The sequence below is a fragment of the Schistocerca cancellata genome, chromosome 8 (genome assembly GCF_023864275.1).
Source record: "Schistocerca cancellata isolate TAMUIC-IGC-003103 chromosome 8, iqSchCanc2.1, whole genome shotgun sequence".
NCBI lineage: Eukaryota > Metazoa > Arthropoda > Insecta > Orthoptera > Acrididae > Schistocerca > Schistocerca cancellata.
In genome coordinates this window covers 578225912-578239917 of record NC_064633.1, presented here as the reverse complement: position 1 = coordinate 578239917, position 14006 = coordinate 578225912, and the positions used below count along the sequence as shown (strand labels likewise).

The 14006-nt window shown below is 38.8% G+C and overlaps 1 protein-coding gene across 9 annotated transcripts in view; it reads left to right on the top strand.

Moving 5' to 3' along the window:
• LOC126095132 (AT-rich interactive domain-containing protein 2) overlaps positions 1 to 14006 on the top strand; it is a 313112-nt gene that overhangs the window by 235516 nt on the left and 63590 nt on the right. For 6 of the 9 annotated variants that reach the window (XM_049909849.1, XM_049909842.1, XM_049909843.1 and 3 more), the window contains 4 exons: positions 303 to 546; positions 4573 to 4877; positions 9067 to 9278; positions 10922 to 11255. In XM_049909849.1, the coding sequence (XP_049765806.1) occupies positions 303 to 546; positions 4573 to 4877; positions 9067 to 9278; positions 10922 to 11255 (1095 nt within the window). The remainder of the gene's footprint in view (positions 1 to 302; positions 547 to 4572; positions 4878 to 9066; positions 9279 to 10921; positions 11256 to 14006) is intronic. The other 3 variants (XM_049909846.1, XM_049909844.1, XM_049909845.1) reach the window with 3 other exon arrangements.

Genomic DNA, 14006 nt, shown 5'->3' with positions numbered 1-14006 from the left:
TTAATTATGAGCCTGAATTAGTTGCAGGCATTACTTTGTTTGTTACTGAGTTGTGGGAATTTGACCTGTTACTCACTTGTCTTAATTTCATTCTCATAATTAATAAGTTTGTAATTTTAACTGGAAGTTTTGCGGGTGCTTCAATTAGCATATGATGTATCACAGCTGTGGGTTCTGTGTGGTGTCTGTTGTTTTGGATATGCTTGCTGCTGTTTAATTCACTGCTCATGGTTATTGACTTCGTAAATACCTGACCTGTATAGAGATATTTGGTACATTTGATGTTTTCTTCTCATCCCCAGAATGATGTACCAAAAGATGGGAATGGAACTGTTCCTGTTGAGATTGATGGTATTCAGGCAACCACTTGTCTCAGCTCTGATGGGCCAGGCAGTGGAAGTGCAGCATTGCGAGGGCGTCGTGAACCACCACAGCCGCCACCTCCTCCATTGTTGGCTACAACTGAAGACTCCAACTCTACAGGGAACAGCTCGCTGGCATCGAGTGCAGGCAGTGCTAGTTGTACAGGCTCAATCTCCAGTCTAGGTCTGTAATATGTTCTATGAATGTCTTTTCAAGCTATAATGTGTAAAATTTATGTTTGTTTATATGTGAAGAACTGAGAAGAGGCAGTGAGCGTGAGGACCTGAAGCTGCCGTGTATTACATTATGAATGGATTTTTTTTTCCTTTAATATCTTAAGGTTCAGTAGAAATGGGCAGTATTTTAATGGTACAGTTTAAGTAATACTGTTATTCGTTCATTGTACCAAAGGTAAATTCAGCCAAGAAATTTATAATGTTAAACATAAAGTTGTAGAGTCACCACAAATCACATGTAACTCTCTATTTATTTTATATCTAAAAACAAAGATGATGTAACTTACCAAACAAAAGCGTTGGTATGTTGATAGACACACAAACAAACGCAAACACACACACAAAATTCAAGCTTTCGCAACCCACGGGTGCTTCGTCAGGAAAGAGGGAAGGAGAGGGAAAGACGAAAGGATGTGGGTTTTAAGGGAGAGGGTAAGGAGTCATTCCAATCCCGGGAGCGGAAAGACTTACCTTAGGGGGAAAAAGGACAGGTATACTCTCTCTCTCTCTCTCTCTCTCTCTCTCTCTCTCTCTCTCTCTCTCTTCCTCTCTCTCTCTCTCTCTCTCTCTCTCTCTCTCACACACACACACACACACACACACACACACCCAGACACAAGCAGACATATATTTTACAATATTATTAAAAGGAAAGTTGCTACCCAACATATAGTAGAGATGCTGAATCTCAGATAGGCACAACAAAAAGACTGACATACATAAGCTTTTGGCAAACGAGGCTGTTGTCGAAAAATACACACACACACACACACACACACACACACACACACACACACACACACACACACAACTCGTACACGCATGACTGCAGTCTCTGGCAGCTGCGGCTCAGCATCTCTGCTATATGGTGAGTAGCAACTTTCCTTTTCATAATAATGTACATTGTTTGATCTTCCTTTATTGTACATGTTAAACTCTGTCAGTGAAAGCATCTTCAGAACTCCGCTCTCCTCGCGATGTGTAGTGTGATGCAAGATGTATTCTGAATTTGTATTCATGCATACTTTGTGTGGCACAAAGTCTTAAGCAGTTTTAGAACTTTGGTGTCATCCCAAAGTATGCATGAATACAGATTTGGACTACATCTCGCATCGCGAGGACAGCGGAGTTCTGAAGACGCTCGCGTTGTTCGAATGAAACATGTAAAATAAAGAAAAAAGTGACACTCAACTTGTGGCAGCTGTAAAATTTTAATTTCTAACGGTCGCTGTTCCCTTGCAGGCAAATGCCTGTGCTCGCGAAATAGTGTGACCAAATTGCTGGCAGGACATACTTCAGTAGACAAAATTAATAGTACTGCCAGTAGACACATATAAAAGTGATGCAATACTAGTTTTTGGAACTAATAATTTATTTGTCTGGAATGAGAGAGGTATGAGTTGGGGAACATCAAAAAGGGAGGGAAAGTCACTCAGATCCCAGGATTAGAGTGACTCGTCTGTAGTGAGAACAAGTTTAGTGTGACAGTTTTATGTGTGTCTATCAGCAGTACCACACATTTTACTTCCTGAAGGTAAGTAATGCCCAGCAATGCTATTACTCATTCATATCTGTTGGGTGAATTTTTAATAGTATAGAATTTGCCAACAAAAAGTGCTTTCACCACTTACCTTATTTATTATAGATGAGTGAATACTAATAAATTTTTGTCACAGTGTGTTTTTCAGTGTAGTTTTAATTACAATAATTGCCACTATAATAAGCATACCTTCAGTTTCACAACATGTTAGATACAAACAATGCATGGCTATGATATTTGTGCCTGGTGCTTTTTAGAGTTCTCGGAAGTAAGCTTGCAGTCATTCCACTAGATACACAGCTCTGGAATTTATATAACCCTTCTGTACATTCCTTCAACTTTTGAGCTTTCTTTTCTTTGGTTAATACTGCTTCCTATTCATAGAGCTGCTTTTTTCTACAAAGGTTTCTTTAATTTTCTTACTTGTAACATATCTTTCCCGTAGTCGTGCGTGATTATACTGCTTTGCATTCTCCTCTAGCCATCTAAGCTTTGCTATTTTTTATGTTGTGTCAATCTCAATTTTGAGATCTATGTATTCTATTTTGTCTGCTTTATTTATTCTATTTTTATATTTTTTCTTACCATAAATTCAATTCAGTATCTCATGTTATCCATTTAAGTTCAACTTTGCTTTATGTTTCTGCCTATTTAATCCTCTGCTACCTTCACTATTTCATTTCTCGAAGGTATCTACTGTCTTTTTTTCTCCTTGTTTCGGTTAACAGTTGGCTAATGCTCCCTTTGAAACTCCCAACTCTGCTTCTTTCAACTTATCCAGATCCTATATCCTGAATTTCCTACCTTCCTGCACTTTTAATCTGCTTTTCATAACCAAAATTTAAGTGATTGTTTGGTTACTTGTCATTCTAAGTTCTTGTGTCCATACCAGACATGAATATTGGATTGTTTAACGACTGAATGAAGACCACTCAAATATAAATCATTTGTCAAAGCATTTAATTTTTTTATTATTACGTTTCTTTCTACAGGGTGACAATTATTGAACTATATGGGGGGGGGGGGGGGGGGGGCGTAAATTAGTTACAAACTACGGCATGCACACACTTAAGTCAACATTTAATTATCTCTACAGATATTCAGATTTAGGTTATGACATGTTCAATATGCCTGCCATCATTGGCGATGATGTGGTGCAGACGAATAGCGAAATTCTTCAGGACCCACTGAAGTGTCGGAACATTGATGCTGTTGAAGACTTCCTAAATGGCTGTTTTCAGCTCAGCAATGGTTTTGGGGTTACTGCTGTGCACCTTGTCTGTAATATAGCCCCCATGAAAAGGAGTCGCATGTGTTCAGATCCTGAGAATACGGCGGCCAATCGAGGCCCATGCCAGTTGTCTCTGGGTACCCCACAGCCAGAATGCGGTCCTCAGAGTGCTCCTCCAGGACATTGAACACTCTCCTGCTTCGATGGGGTTGAGCTCTGTCTTGCATGAACCACATCTTGTCAAAACCAGGATCACTTTGGATAATGGGGATGAAATCATCTTCCAGAACCTGCACATACTATTTGGTAGCCGCCATGATTAGACATTACACATCACACAGTGACCTATTGAGGGTGAAGAGACTTCTCGATCGCGAAATGTGTATTCTTAGTCTCCCAAATGCACCGATTTTGCTTATTGACGAACCCATCCAAGTGAACATGGGCTTCGTCGCTAAACCAAACCATCATCAAAGTCCTGTTCGTCAAATCTGTGGACAATAGCGTTTCATGGCCCTGGGGCTAAATGGCTGGTGAGTTAGAATTTTGTGTGGGAAGAGATGCAGGTCTTAAATAACAATTCGTCACAGTGTCTCTTGATTAATTCCCACCTGTTATGCAGCTTGTCTGGGGCTGATTTGAAACACAGTGTGCGTCTTCTCGATGTTTTCAATTGTTTCACCCCTTTTGGTGGTCCTACATTGCCGATACTGTCATCATGAATACTACCCATTCTCTCAAACTTTTGAATCAAATTCTTGATCTTTAGCACACTTGGACTGGTCGTCTTCAGCTTGCACTCAGTCGCAAACTTCCTTGGAGCTGCAGTTGGGCTGTTATTGCTCACATAGTAGGTCTTCACAAGTGCTTTACGCCCAGGTATGCTGTACCGTGACGTTTTCCTTTGCAAATGGCCGACACAACAAAGCGCATTTGCATGCGCGTACTAATTCCCTTCATGCCCCACTGTTAACCGTGCAGTTTGAACATCCTAATGCAAGCCGTTCAGAAGTTATGACAATTTTATTTCATATGGAACAATAATTGTCAACCTGCATCGTCGTCATTTCAATTTGAATAGCACTGTGATAGGCTTTCAGTATGAATCTCAAGTTACAGAGTGGTTTTTAAAATCTGGTAATGTTTTTTTTATTATTAATTTTTTAAACATGTGATCTTTATGTTCACCTGTGTTTCAACAGGTGCAGGAGGCACGCAAATAATTGTGGAAGATGGGGAGAACTCTTTATCGAGTTTTGAAGGCATTCTTCTGAATGGCATCCCATCATCATTGGATATTGATGTTGCTTCTGACGACACAAATTCGAAAGATTCATCTCGCAGTTCAACTGCTGTGGTAGCAACAAAAGTTATGTCCCAACAGCAGAATGCTAAAAGCATGATGTTAGCAGATCTCCTTGAAAAGAAACCAGAAAGGAAGGACCCACCTGTACTAAATGGTGTCCTGGGAAAGAGTTTTGAACTAGTTGAGAACCACCTAGAAAAGGTAAGTAATTGCACAGAATAAATAGATTTTTTATTGTTGCATGACATGTCGTATACAGTCACTAGATACATAGAGGGGAAGGTTGTGTACCTTTGACTACTTTTCATACTTTTAAACGAACCATAAATAATTTAAGCAGTATTCTTATTATGTAATTTTATAGCACATACCTTATCCCACATTGCAATAATACTACTGTCTGAAACAAGTTTGTAGAAGTATTACTTTTAGTAGAATTGTGCAACTGATTAAAGGTACAATGATACGGTTGTACCTTTGACCACCTCCTGTTGTAACTTCGACCATCCAAATAAAATAGAACATTGACCCAAAAACTAACAAAAAAATGTAATTTGTTCCTCTTGTTGTTGTGGCATGTGATTGAAAAACTGCAAAAATTTTATTTGTCCACAGTATTGTAGTTGCAGTTTAGCGAACTTGCCAGCAGTTACTCTTCTTGACACTACACTGATGTTATCCACAAGTGGCTTTTTGAAAATGTGGATATGCTTCCTGTACTATCTCATAAATTTCACCTCAAACCCCTCTTTTTTTTCCCATCTACTTTTTTGAGCTGCAGAATGTTTTAATTCCTTTTCCTGTGTCAGTAGGCACCATAAACCAAATGTAATCTTTTCTGAGCTCAAGGTAAGGTTGAAGAAAATTGTTAGTTAGACCTACTTTATTTAGGTCTTCTGAATCATTTAATTCATTTTCACACAGGTCACTTGATTCATGGCTTCAGAGTCAGAAGAATCGTCGATGAAACATGATGTAGCTTTAATTTTCTTCAGCTTGGGGACAGAAGGCCTACATGTAGGTTAATTTTCTTTCAGCACAGTGACAGTCTTCTTTATTTTCTGAACTTCTTCCTTTTGGCGGTTGTTGACTACTATTCCAGATTTCCCTCTCTTCCAGCCTTTGCTATTTGTTTTGTGTCAGCTATTGGGAAAGGACACATCATTTCTTCAGTGACTGACTGATTCTTTGAGTCTGTGGAAGGTTGTGCTTCAAGAAGCAGTTCTCCTAGAGTTTTCTTGAATTGAACGGCTCAAGTTTACATCATCAATTCATTTTTCCCCAAAAATATTTTCACACAGTGGAACCAGCCCTGAAACTCAAAAGCCACCATTGTTTTATGACAAAATGCTTTTGGAAAGGCTATTCATAGAAGTACTACAGTCTTATGTACTGTAACGTGTTTTTTTCCAGCAGTCTTTCATGGCAGTGTTAAAGTAAGTTTTACAAGATTCAAATACTCTCCTGTCAAGAAGCTGCTGCTTAAGACTTGTATGAGGTGAAAAGTCATAATGAATTCCCACCACCTGTCCAATGCTGTTACTGTAATGCTAAAATGGCTTTTGTGATTGCCCTTTAGTAAAACCACAGCACTTTCTTGATTGGCTTTGACATGCTGGGTGAAGTGTTAAAAAACCTTTTCATTGGACCATCCTGAATGAGATGCTCCTCCAATGAACCCAGGTGACGCACCATGCAACATAAAATCTTTAAAATGGTTCCCTACAGCATTCACTGTAACATCATCTGTCACATTCATGCCTCTTCAGCCTGATGTGACAGCTCCAATTTGCTTACACCCCTCTTGGGCTAGGATTTTGGTACGAATGCGGACTGTTGACATTCCAGTCTCATCCAAGCTCCAAATATTAGATGGCCGGAAAGGATGTCTTAATACTTCCTTGTAGTTCTGTAAAACAACTTCCACTGTCTCGTGATTGAAGGGAATGGCTGAGAAACGCTGGTTCCTGTTAGTTTTCACAAAGACAGTTCATTGGAGTACCTCTTACCAAAATCTTTTAATCACTGAAATTCAGCTTTCTTGTGTTTTCCAGGATTGAGGAAAATTTTTACTGTTGGCCACAGCATACTGGTACAACAGTTGCCTTAGAATTGTGAGGCTCAAACCATGGTGCATCTTGACAGCTTTGTTTCTATGTGTAACCAACAGTAGATACCCTCATCGTTGAGAACTTTTTTTCATAGCTAAGTTAGGTGGATACACAAACTTTTCCTCTATAGATGCATTTAACAGTTTTCAGGGGAAAAAGAGTGTAGGTTTTTTGAAGCTGAACTATTTTGTTGCATTAGCTCTTACTCCCTCTTGCTTTCACTATTTTTGTGGGTTAATTCTGTTTTACTTCTTAGCATTCTGATTTTTTTGAAAAAATATTATTGGCTGAATATAAATTACATTGTATCTTTGACTTGCGAGACATACATAAAAATGAGTGGTTGGAGGTAAGGTTTTCACTTAGAACCACATGTAAATGTTCAGTAATTTTTTAAGCTTAAGCTTTTTTGCAAATACTACTCAAAATTTGCTATATTATATACAAATAATGAATAATTTAAAATTTAAACAAGTTTACATGATAAAATAACACGTCAAAATATGTCAACGAAAGTAATCAATTTTTGAAGGAAAATTATTGATTGCTCTCACCGTAAAAATGAGCTGAGTTTTAGGTAGGCACAACCAAAAGACTATTAAGATTTAGCATCCGGCGAAAGCTTTCTTCAGAAAAGAAAATATACACACATTCATTCACACAAGCAAGCACACTTCACGCACACATGACCACCATCTCTGGCAGCTCAGACCAAAATGCCTTCATGGTTGTCTACCTTTGACTGCATCATAATATCTTAAATTTTACCTTTGAGCGCTGTGACTTTAGCTGCCATCTGTACACGAAGCGAGGAACCACATACTCTAGTGTTGCCACAAGTAACATATGCTCATTATTTTAAAATATGTGTATAATCCATACTTTTCTGGATGCAAACTGAGAACTTCAAATTTTACGAATATGCTTTTAAACAGCTCCACAAAAACATGAGCATCTGCTACCCCTGTGGCAAAACTAGAGTGTGATTCCTCTCTTCGTGTATAGATGCCATCAAAAGTCACAATGGTCAAAGGTACAATGTATAGTACTACAATGTGGTCAAAGGTAGACAACCATGATAGCATTTTGGTTTGAGCTGCCAGAGATGATGGTCATATGTTCACGATGTGGCTTGTTTGTGTGACTGAGTGCGTATGTTTTCTTTTCTGAGGAAAGCTTTAGCCAAAAGCTAAATCAGTCTTTTTGTTGTGCTTGTCCGCAATTCAACGTGTCATCTTTACAGTGAGTAGCAACCTATCCTTTTCCTTATATTGTCAACAGACAAGGAAAGGGAAAGGGGGGGGATGTCATTTGAGAGATAGGAAGGGGGAGAGAGGTTACAACATAAAAAATTTTCAATAGCTGCTACTTACCGTCCTAGTTTATAAAATCTCTTCTAAAATATAAGTTTTTTTATTTAATGTGCGCCATTTAATATGAATGTGATTTTAGGTTTAAGATATAGTTTTAAAATGCAAGTTTAAGTTCAGATTGTTTTTAGAAAGTTCAAGAGGAATGTTTTGCTTAAGTGTAGTCGATTGAAAATGTGTACTGATATTTTATACTGTTGTTTCTGTTTTTGTGTGAAATGTTGAGTATAATTTGTATCAAACTGTAGATGTTTGTGGTATGTGTACTTGCATCACTAAAAGATCCACAATATTATAAGCGTTAGTCACTCCTTATTACATCAAATTCATTTGTTCTCTTACTTTCTGATAATCTATTCTTCGTGGAGGATTATTTAAAAGAAATCGTAAATTTCATACTACGAAAGCACTTACCTTCCTTCCATGTAACCTACATGTTATGGCCTCGTTATGAAGATCACAGTACATATCCAAAGTTTCAGGACTTATTCTATGGTTTTCTCTTAGATTTTTTCCTTCAGTTAATGACTTTAACATACGATGTGTTTTGCATGTGAAAAGTACAATGTTGCTGTGTGATTTGTAATATTTGTGTTTTACTACAACTTGTTGCATTTGCCAGTCCATGTAGAGCAGGTAACCAAAGCTATACAACCTTCAGTATGACCATTCTTAGTAAAACCTGTTGTGTGAATGCCAACATGATTTTTTTTTTTTAATTGATATGCTTACTCACTGCCTCTGATGATGAATATGCTTGGTTGTCACTTTCTGGAAAGATGATTAAGACATTTAACATTGAAAAAGTTGATGACTATTACATTTTATACGTGAAAATTTTGGAAATCGTATATTGAAATGGGAAATACTCTGGGAGGAGGAGAATGTTGGTCAACTACAACTATGCAGGTACTGAAGGATACGACAACATCCACTGTCCAGCAGCAACTGCCTGGAGGGAGAGAGAATGCTGCAAGTGCTTCACAACATCCCAATGGCAGCAGTGATGGACTCCCGTATAAAACAGTGGGAACTGTGACTGATCGTACAGAGATGACCCACCCACTGGAGGGAAACTCGCATCAGATGCAGCAGCAACATCAGCAGCATGCACTAAAAAGGTGGGTACTGTCTTTCTTGCTGTATTGGGTATTAATGTGCATGGAATTTTGTATTTTCATTGCTGCAGTGCAGTGCAGTGCAGTCCCTTTAACATTGTGAACATTTTATCAACAATAGAGGTTCTAAGCATAGTTACTGTTCTATGTGTTCAAGTATGCTCAGTGACTTTATTGCTTTGAAAGACTGATGTAAAAATATGTAAAGCTTTTGAAATAGTTAATGATTAAAATACCCAACTGATTCCTAACATTTTGTGTAAATATTTAGTACCCTGCTGCAATTGTTGACAGATCTGATTTGATCCATTATAAATGGTTATTGTTGACAGAGTTTTTCCTGTTCGAAAGAGCATAAAAAAAGACTTCAACAGTTGAAGCTTCAATTCCTTCTTCTGGGAGTAAGAGGGTTCAGGAGACAGAAATAGATGCATAGATCTTGGACACAAAACAAAACGGTTCAAATCTCTGAGATCCTATGATTAAGTAGAAACCAGCAGCAAGCAGCTAGTAGTATATGAATACTTCAGTAGTTACTTAAGAACTAATGTCCAAAAGGAGACTTGTTAAGACACACACAGAGCCATAAGAGGGGAAAAGGTAAACTTGAATAGCAGAAAAGAAAGAAAAAAAGGGGGGGGGGGATCGAAAGGAGTGATTCTAAGAGAATTCACTTTTTTTTGCTTCGCGATTGGGAGACATGGCTTAAATAGTGTCGATGTCAATCATACTGACATGTACTATGCGGTGTACTGTACTGTATTGTACAATAAGACATTATTTAGCCTGAGTCCTACTTCTGTGGGAAGTTAAATTTCACTGAGGGTTTGGTTGTGTTAATGAGGGTACGGATACGTTTATTAGCAGCAGCTAGATGTTAGCAGAAGAGAAACTACTTGATGAATGCTAGGCCATGGTACTGATGGAGGCTGCACATGTACTTGAAACATTTCCAGATAACCTTTTTACACGAGTTTGCAAGTCAGCTGGAATTTCGCATTATTCTTGACAACTCCTGTGAACTGTTTGTATGAAATATTTCTGGTGAAGTCATTAACAGGTGTCTGTAATTCCTGGGGCATTTGAGGGTTTTTCTAAACATTAACTTCTCTAAAAGTTACATTTGCTGAATCCCAGAAGTAAACGTGTGATAGACATGATTAGTCAGAATATGTAAAATTAAATAAACATTTCTCAAAGACCGTCTGAAAATAGTGGGTCATTTTATAGTCATGTACATACAGTGCGTTCCATGATGGATTATCTATTTATTTGTACTTTATTTATATGTTGTAACTCTCAGTTAAGATGTTGCCAGAGCACTCCCTCACATTAGAAAATTGCTGTGCTGCGCATGGGCAGTATGTTAAATGTATCGGACAGTATAAGTGATGCCATCCCAGTTAATGAGTTTGTACTTAGATGTCGGAGACTGATGAGCGATTTGTCAAATTAATGTAGAATGACGCACAGTTATGTGCATCTCAAAAAGTTGGAAGTAATAGTACTTTTCTTAAATGAGGTGTGTAGTACATTTTCTCCATTGAGTATTGTTGGGAACCAGCTTGGCTTTTTGTATTTAGCTCCTTCGCAACAAACTTGTTCTTTCTGTTTCACTGCCCTCATTTCACAATTTTCTGTTTCAGGCCAGCAGATGAGGCAGGTCTCACCAGTGTGGAAGTAGAAACGAAGCGCCCGCACCTGGAGGTTAATGGTAATGCGTCACCTTCTCCAGCACCCTCTCCATCACCTGCATCTGCAGACACTGGAGTTCCAAGTTCGTCAGCAGCAAATCTGTATGCAGCACTGGCCGCATCAGCTCTAGAGGGAGAACTGGACCAACCAGAGTTGGAAGTGGTTCCTGTGCCTCAACAGGCTGCAACTCCGACACCACAGCAGCAACACCACCAGCAACAGCAGCAGCAGCAGCAGCAGCAGCAGCAGCAAACAGCAGGAAGCATACAGCTTGGCCTAAGACAGGTGTGTCTTGTAGAAGACTTAAAATTATTGTATATACTGCTTGCTACATTTGTCTGTAGCTATACACCAAGGTGACAAATGTCTTGGGATAATCTTCATATCATGTCAGACTTCCTTTTGCCAGGCATAGTCCAGCAGCTCGACTCATCATGGACTCCAGAATCGTGGGAGCTCCCCTGGAGAAATATTGAGCCTTGCTGCCTCTGTAGCCATCCGTAATTGTGAAAGTGTTGCTGGTGTAGGATTTTGTGCTTGATAGTGTCCCATAAATGTTCGATGGGATTTGTGTTGGGTGAACTGGCTGGCCAAGTCATTCCCACGAATTGTCCAGAATGTTCTTTAAACCAATCACAAACAGTTGTGATCCGGTGGTATGGCACATTGTCATCCATAAGAATTCCATCATTGTCCAGGAACATGAAGTCCATGAATGGCTGCAAATGGTCTCGCAGGTACCCAAACGTAACCATTTCCAGTCAGTGATCAGTTCATTTGGATCAGAGGACCCAGTCCATACCACATAAACGCATTCCATGCCAGTACAGAGCCACCACCAGATTGCATGGCATAGTGCCTTGTTGACAACATGTGTCCATGTCTTTGTGGGGTCTGCACCACACACGAACCCTACCATTAGCTCTTACCAACTGTAATCAGGACTCATTTGACCAGGCCACAGTTTTCCAGTCATCCAGGGTCCAACCTATATGGTCACGAGCCTAGGAGAGGTGCTGCAGCCAATGTCGTCGTCTGCTGCCACAGCCCATTACTGCCAAATTTTGCCACGTTGTCCTAACGTATACATTTGTCATACGTCCCACATCAATTTCTGAGGCTATTTCATGCTGTGTTGCTTGTCTGTTAGCATTGACAACTCTAAGCAAACGCAGCTGCTCTCGGCCATTCAGTGAAGGCTGTCGGCCACTGCGTTGTCAATAGTGAAAGTTAACGCCTGAAACTTGATATATATTCTCTTCACACTCTTGAAGAATAGCTTCAGCTACAATTCCACGTTCAAAGTCTGTTAATTCCCATTGTGTGACCATACTCGTGTCAGAAACTTCATGTGAGTCACCTGAGTACAAATGACAGCTCTGCCAATGCTCTGCCCTTTTATACGTATATTGCATACTACCCCCTTCTGTATACGTGCGTATTTCAATCCCATGACTTTTGTCACCTTGGTCTTACACCTTTGCATTTTAACAAGAGTGGCTGCTCGTACAACAATGCTACAATTTTGAGATAGGGTGCTGATGAGCCAACCAGCCACCCATCTTACAATCTTATAATGTTGTATAATTACACATAGTTTGCTTACTTTTGTCATCCTCAGATATGTAGTTCGTTAGTTTTAAGTTTAATCTCATGCAAAAGATAAGTGAACCTTTCTTGGTAGGAAATGCAGCTCAGGATGAACATTTTTCTATTGGTGCAGTGAACCACTTGGTGGTACGATGAACTGCTCAGTAACTTGGAAAAAGATATTATACCGCCTCCTTCTCAGTTTAGGAAGAATCGTAGTGATTGTTTCTTGTTCCCTGTTCTAACACTTTAGTTGTTCAGATAGATGAGAGCAGCCTTTAATTATCTGTGTGCTATTCAGGTATATTTATATTTTTTAAAGTGATATTTATTTTGACTTTGAAAGCGGTTGTATGAATAAGTAATGATTTTATAACAACTCTTATGTTTCATAGTCAATCTTACTTTTGTCTCAGACAGTTAATATTTCCAGCATCAGTTTATGTAAGATCATTCTGTTTATTAATCAGTTTTTTTTACAATATCTTGACATAATTGAACCTTTCGTTGCTCTCATTTTGTCCACAATGAATTCACATCAGTCTATTTCATTTATTATAATTGGTAGTGTCAGACATTATTACATTAGACAGTTTAGTAGGACACATTAAGCACATTGATGTATGTTGGCTTAGTGGCCACTATCAAAGCATTTTACATGTTCTGAGTGAAGCAGTACAGTCAGTGACCAGGCTGCCATTTGGTTGTTGTATTTGGAACTATAGTAACCTGACTGGAGCCTCATCTTCTTGCTTGTCTCGGTGGCACACTATATTGTTGGCTCTAAACAGAAAACTTTTTAGTTATTGTACTATATTATACAACAGTAGCTGCAACACTACTGTCTTTTAGTTTCATTAGATCACACAATTATTAACATTAACATTAAATTGACCTGTTGGACAATCACCAGTTCACTAACACTTTTATTCATATATCTGGAGAACCATGGTAGACCACCCGTCCAGTGACAGTTTCAGTGGTGGCTTTTATCATGAAACTCATCTTATAATCAACAGTTTACAGACAGTTGAACACAGTTCATTATTAAAGTCACTACAAACACTTAGTGCGGTGCATAACAGAAACGCTTATGAAGTACAGTATTGTAAGCACAGTTTATACTTGCCACAACCAAAGATGTTCATGTGGATATTTCATGAATACATGTTATTACAAGAGAAATGATGTGATAATATCAATTGTTCCAACTATGATGATGGACTTTCATACATTTCATTGCATAATGCAAACTGAATGAGCATGAATTCTCATAGAAAATGTTAACTGAATACTTTTTAGGCATCACCACATTTACTTGGTTTTTGATGCCATAGATGTTGCTTGTGTGCTCTCAAGCTGCGCACTCAATACACAGATGTTAACATGGGAATGGTTAGCTGCGAATTGATTGATTTTACGTGGGGTGGGCTACGTAAAGACTTG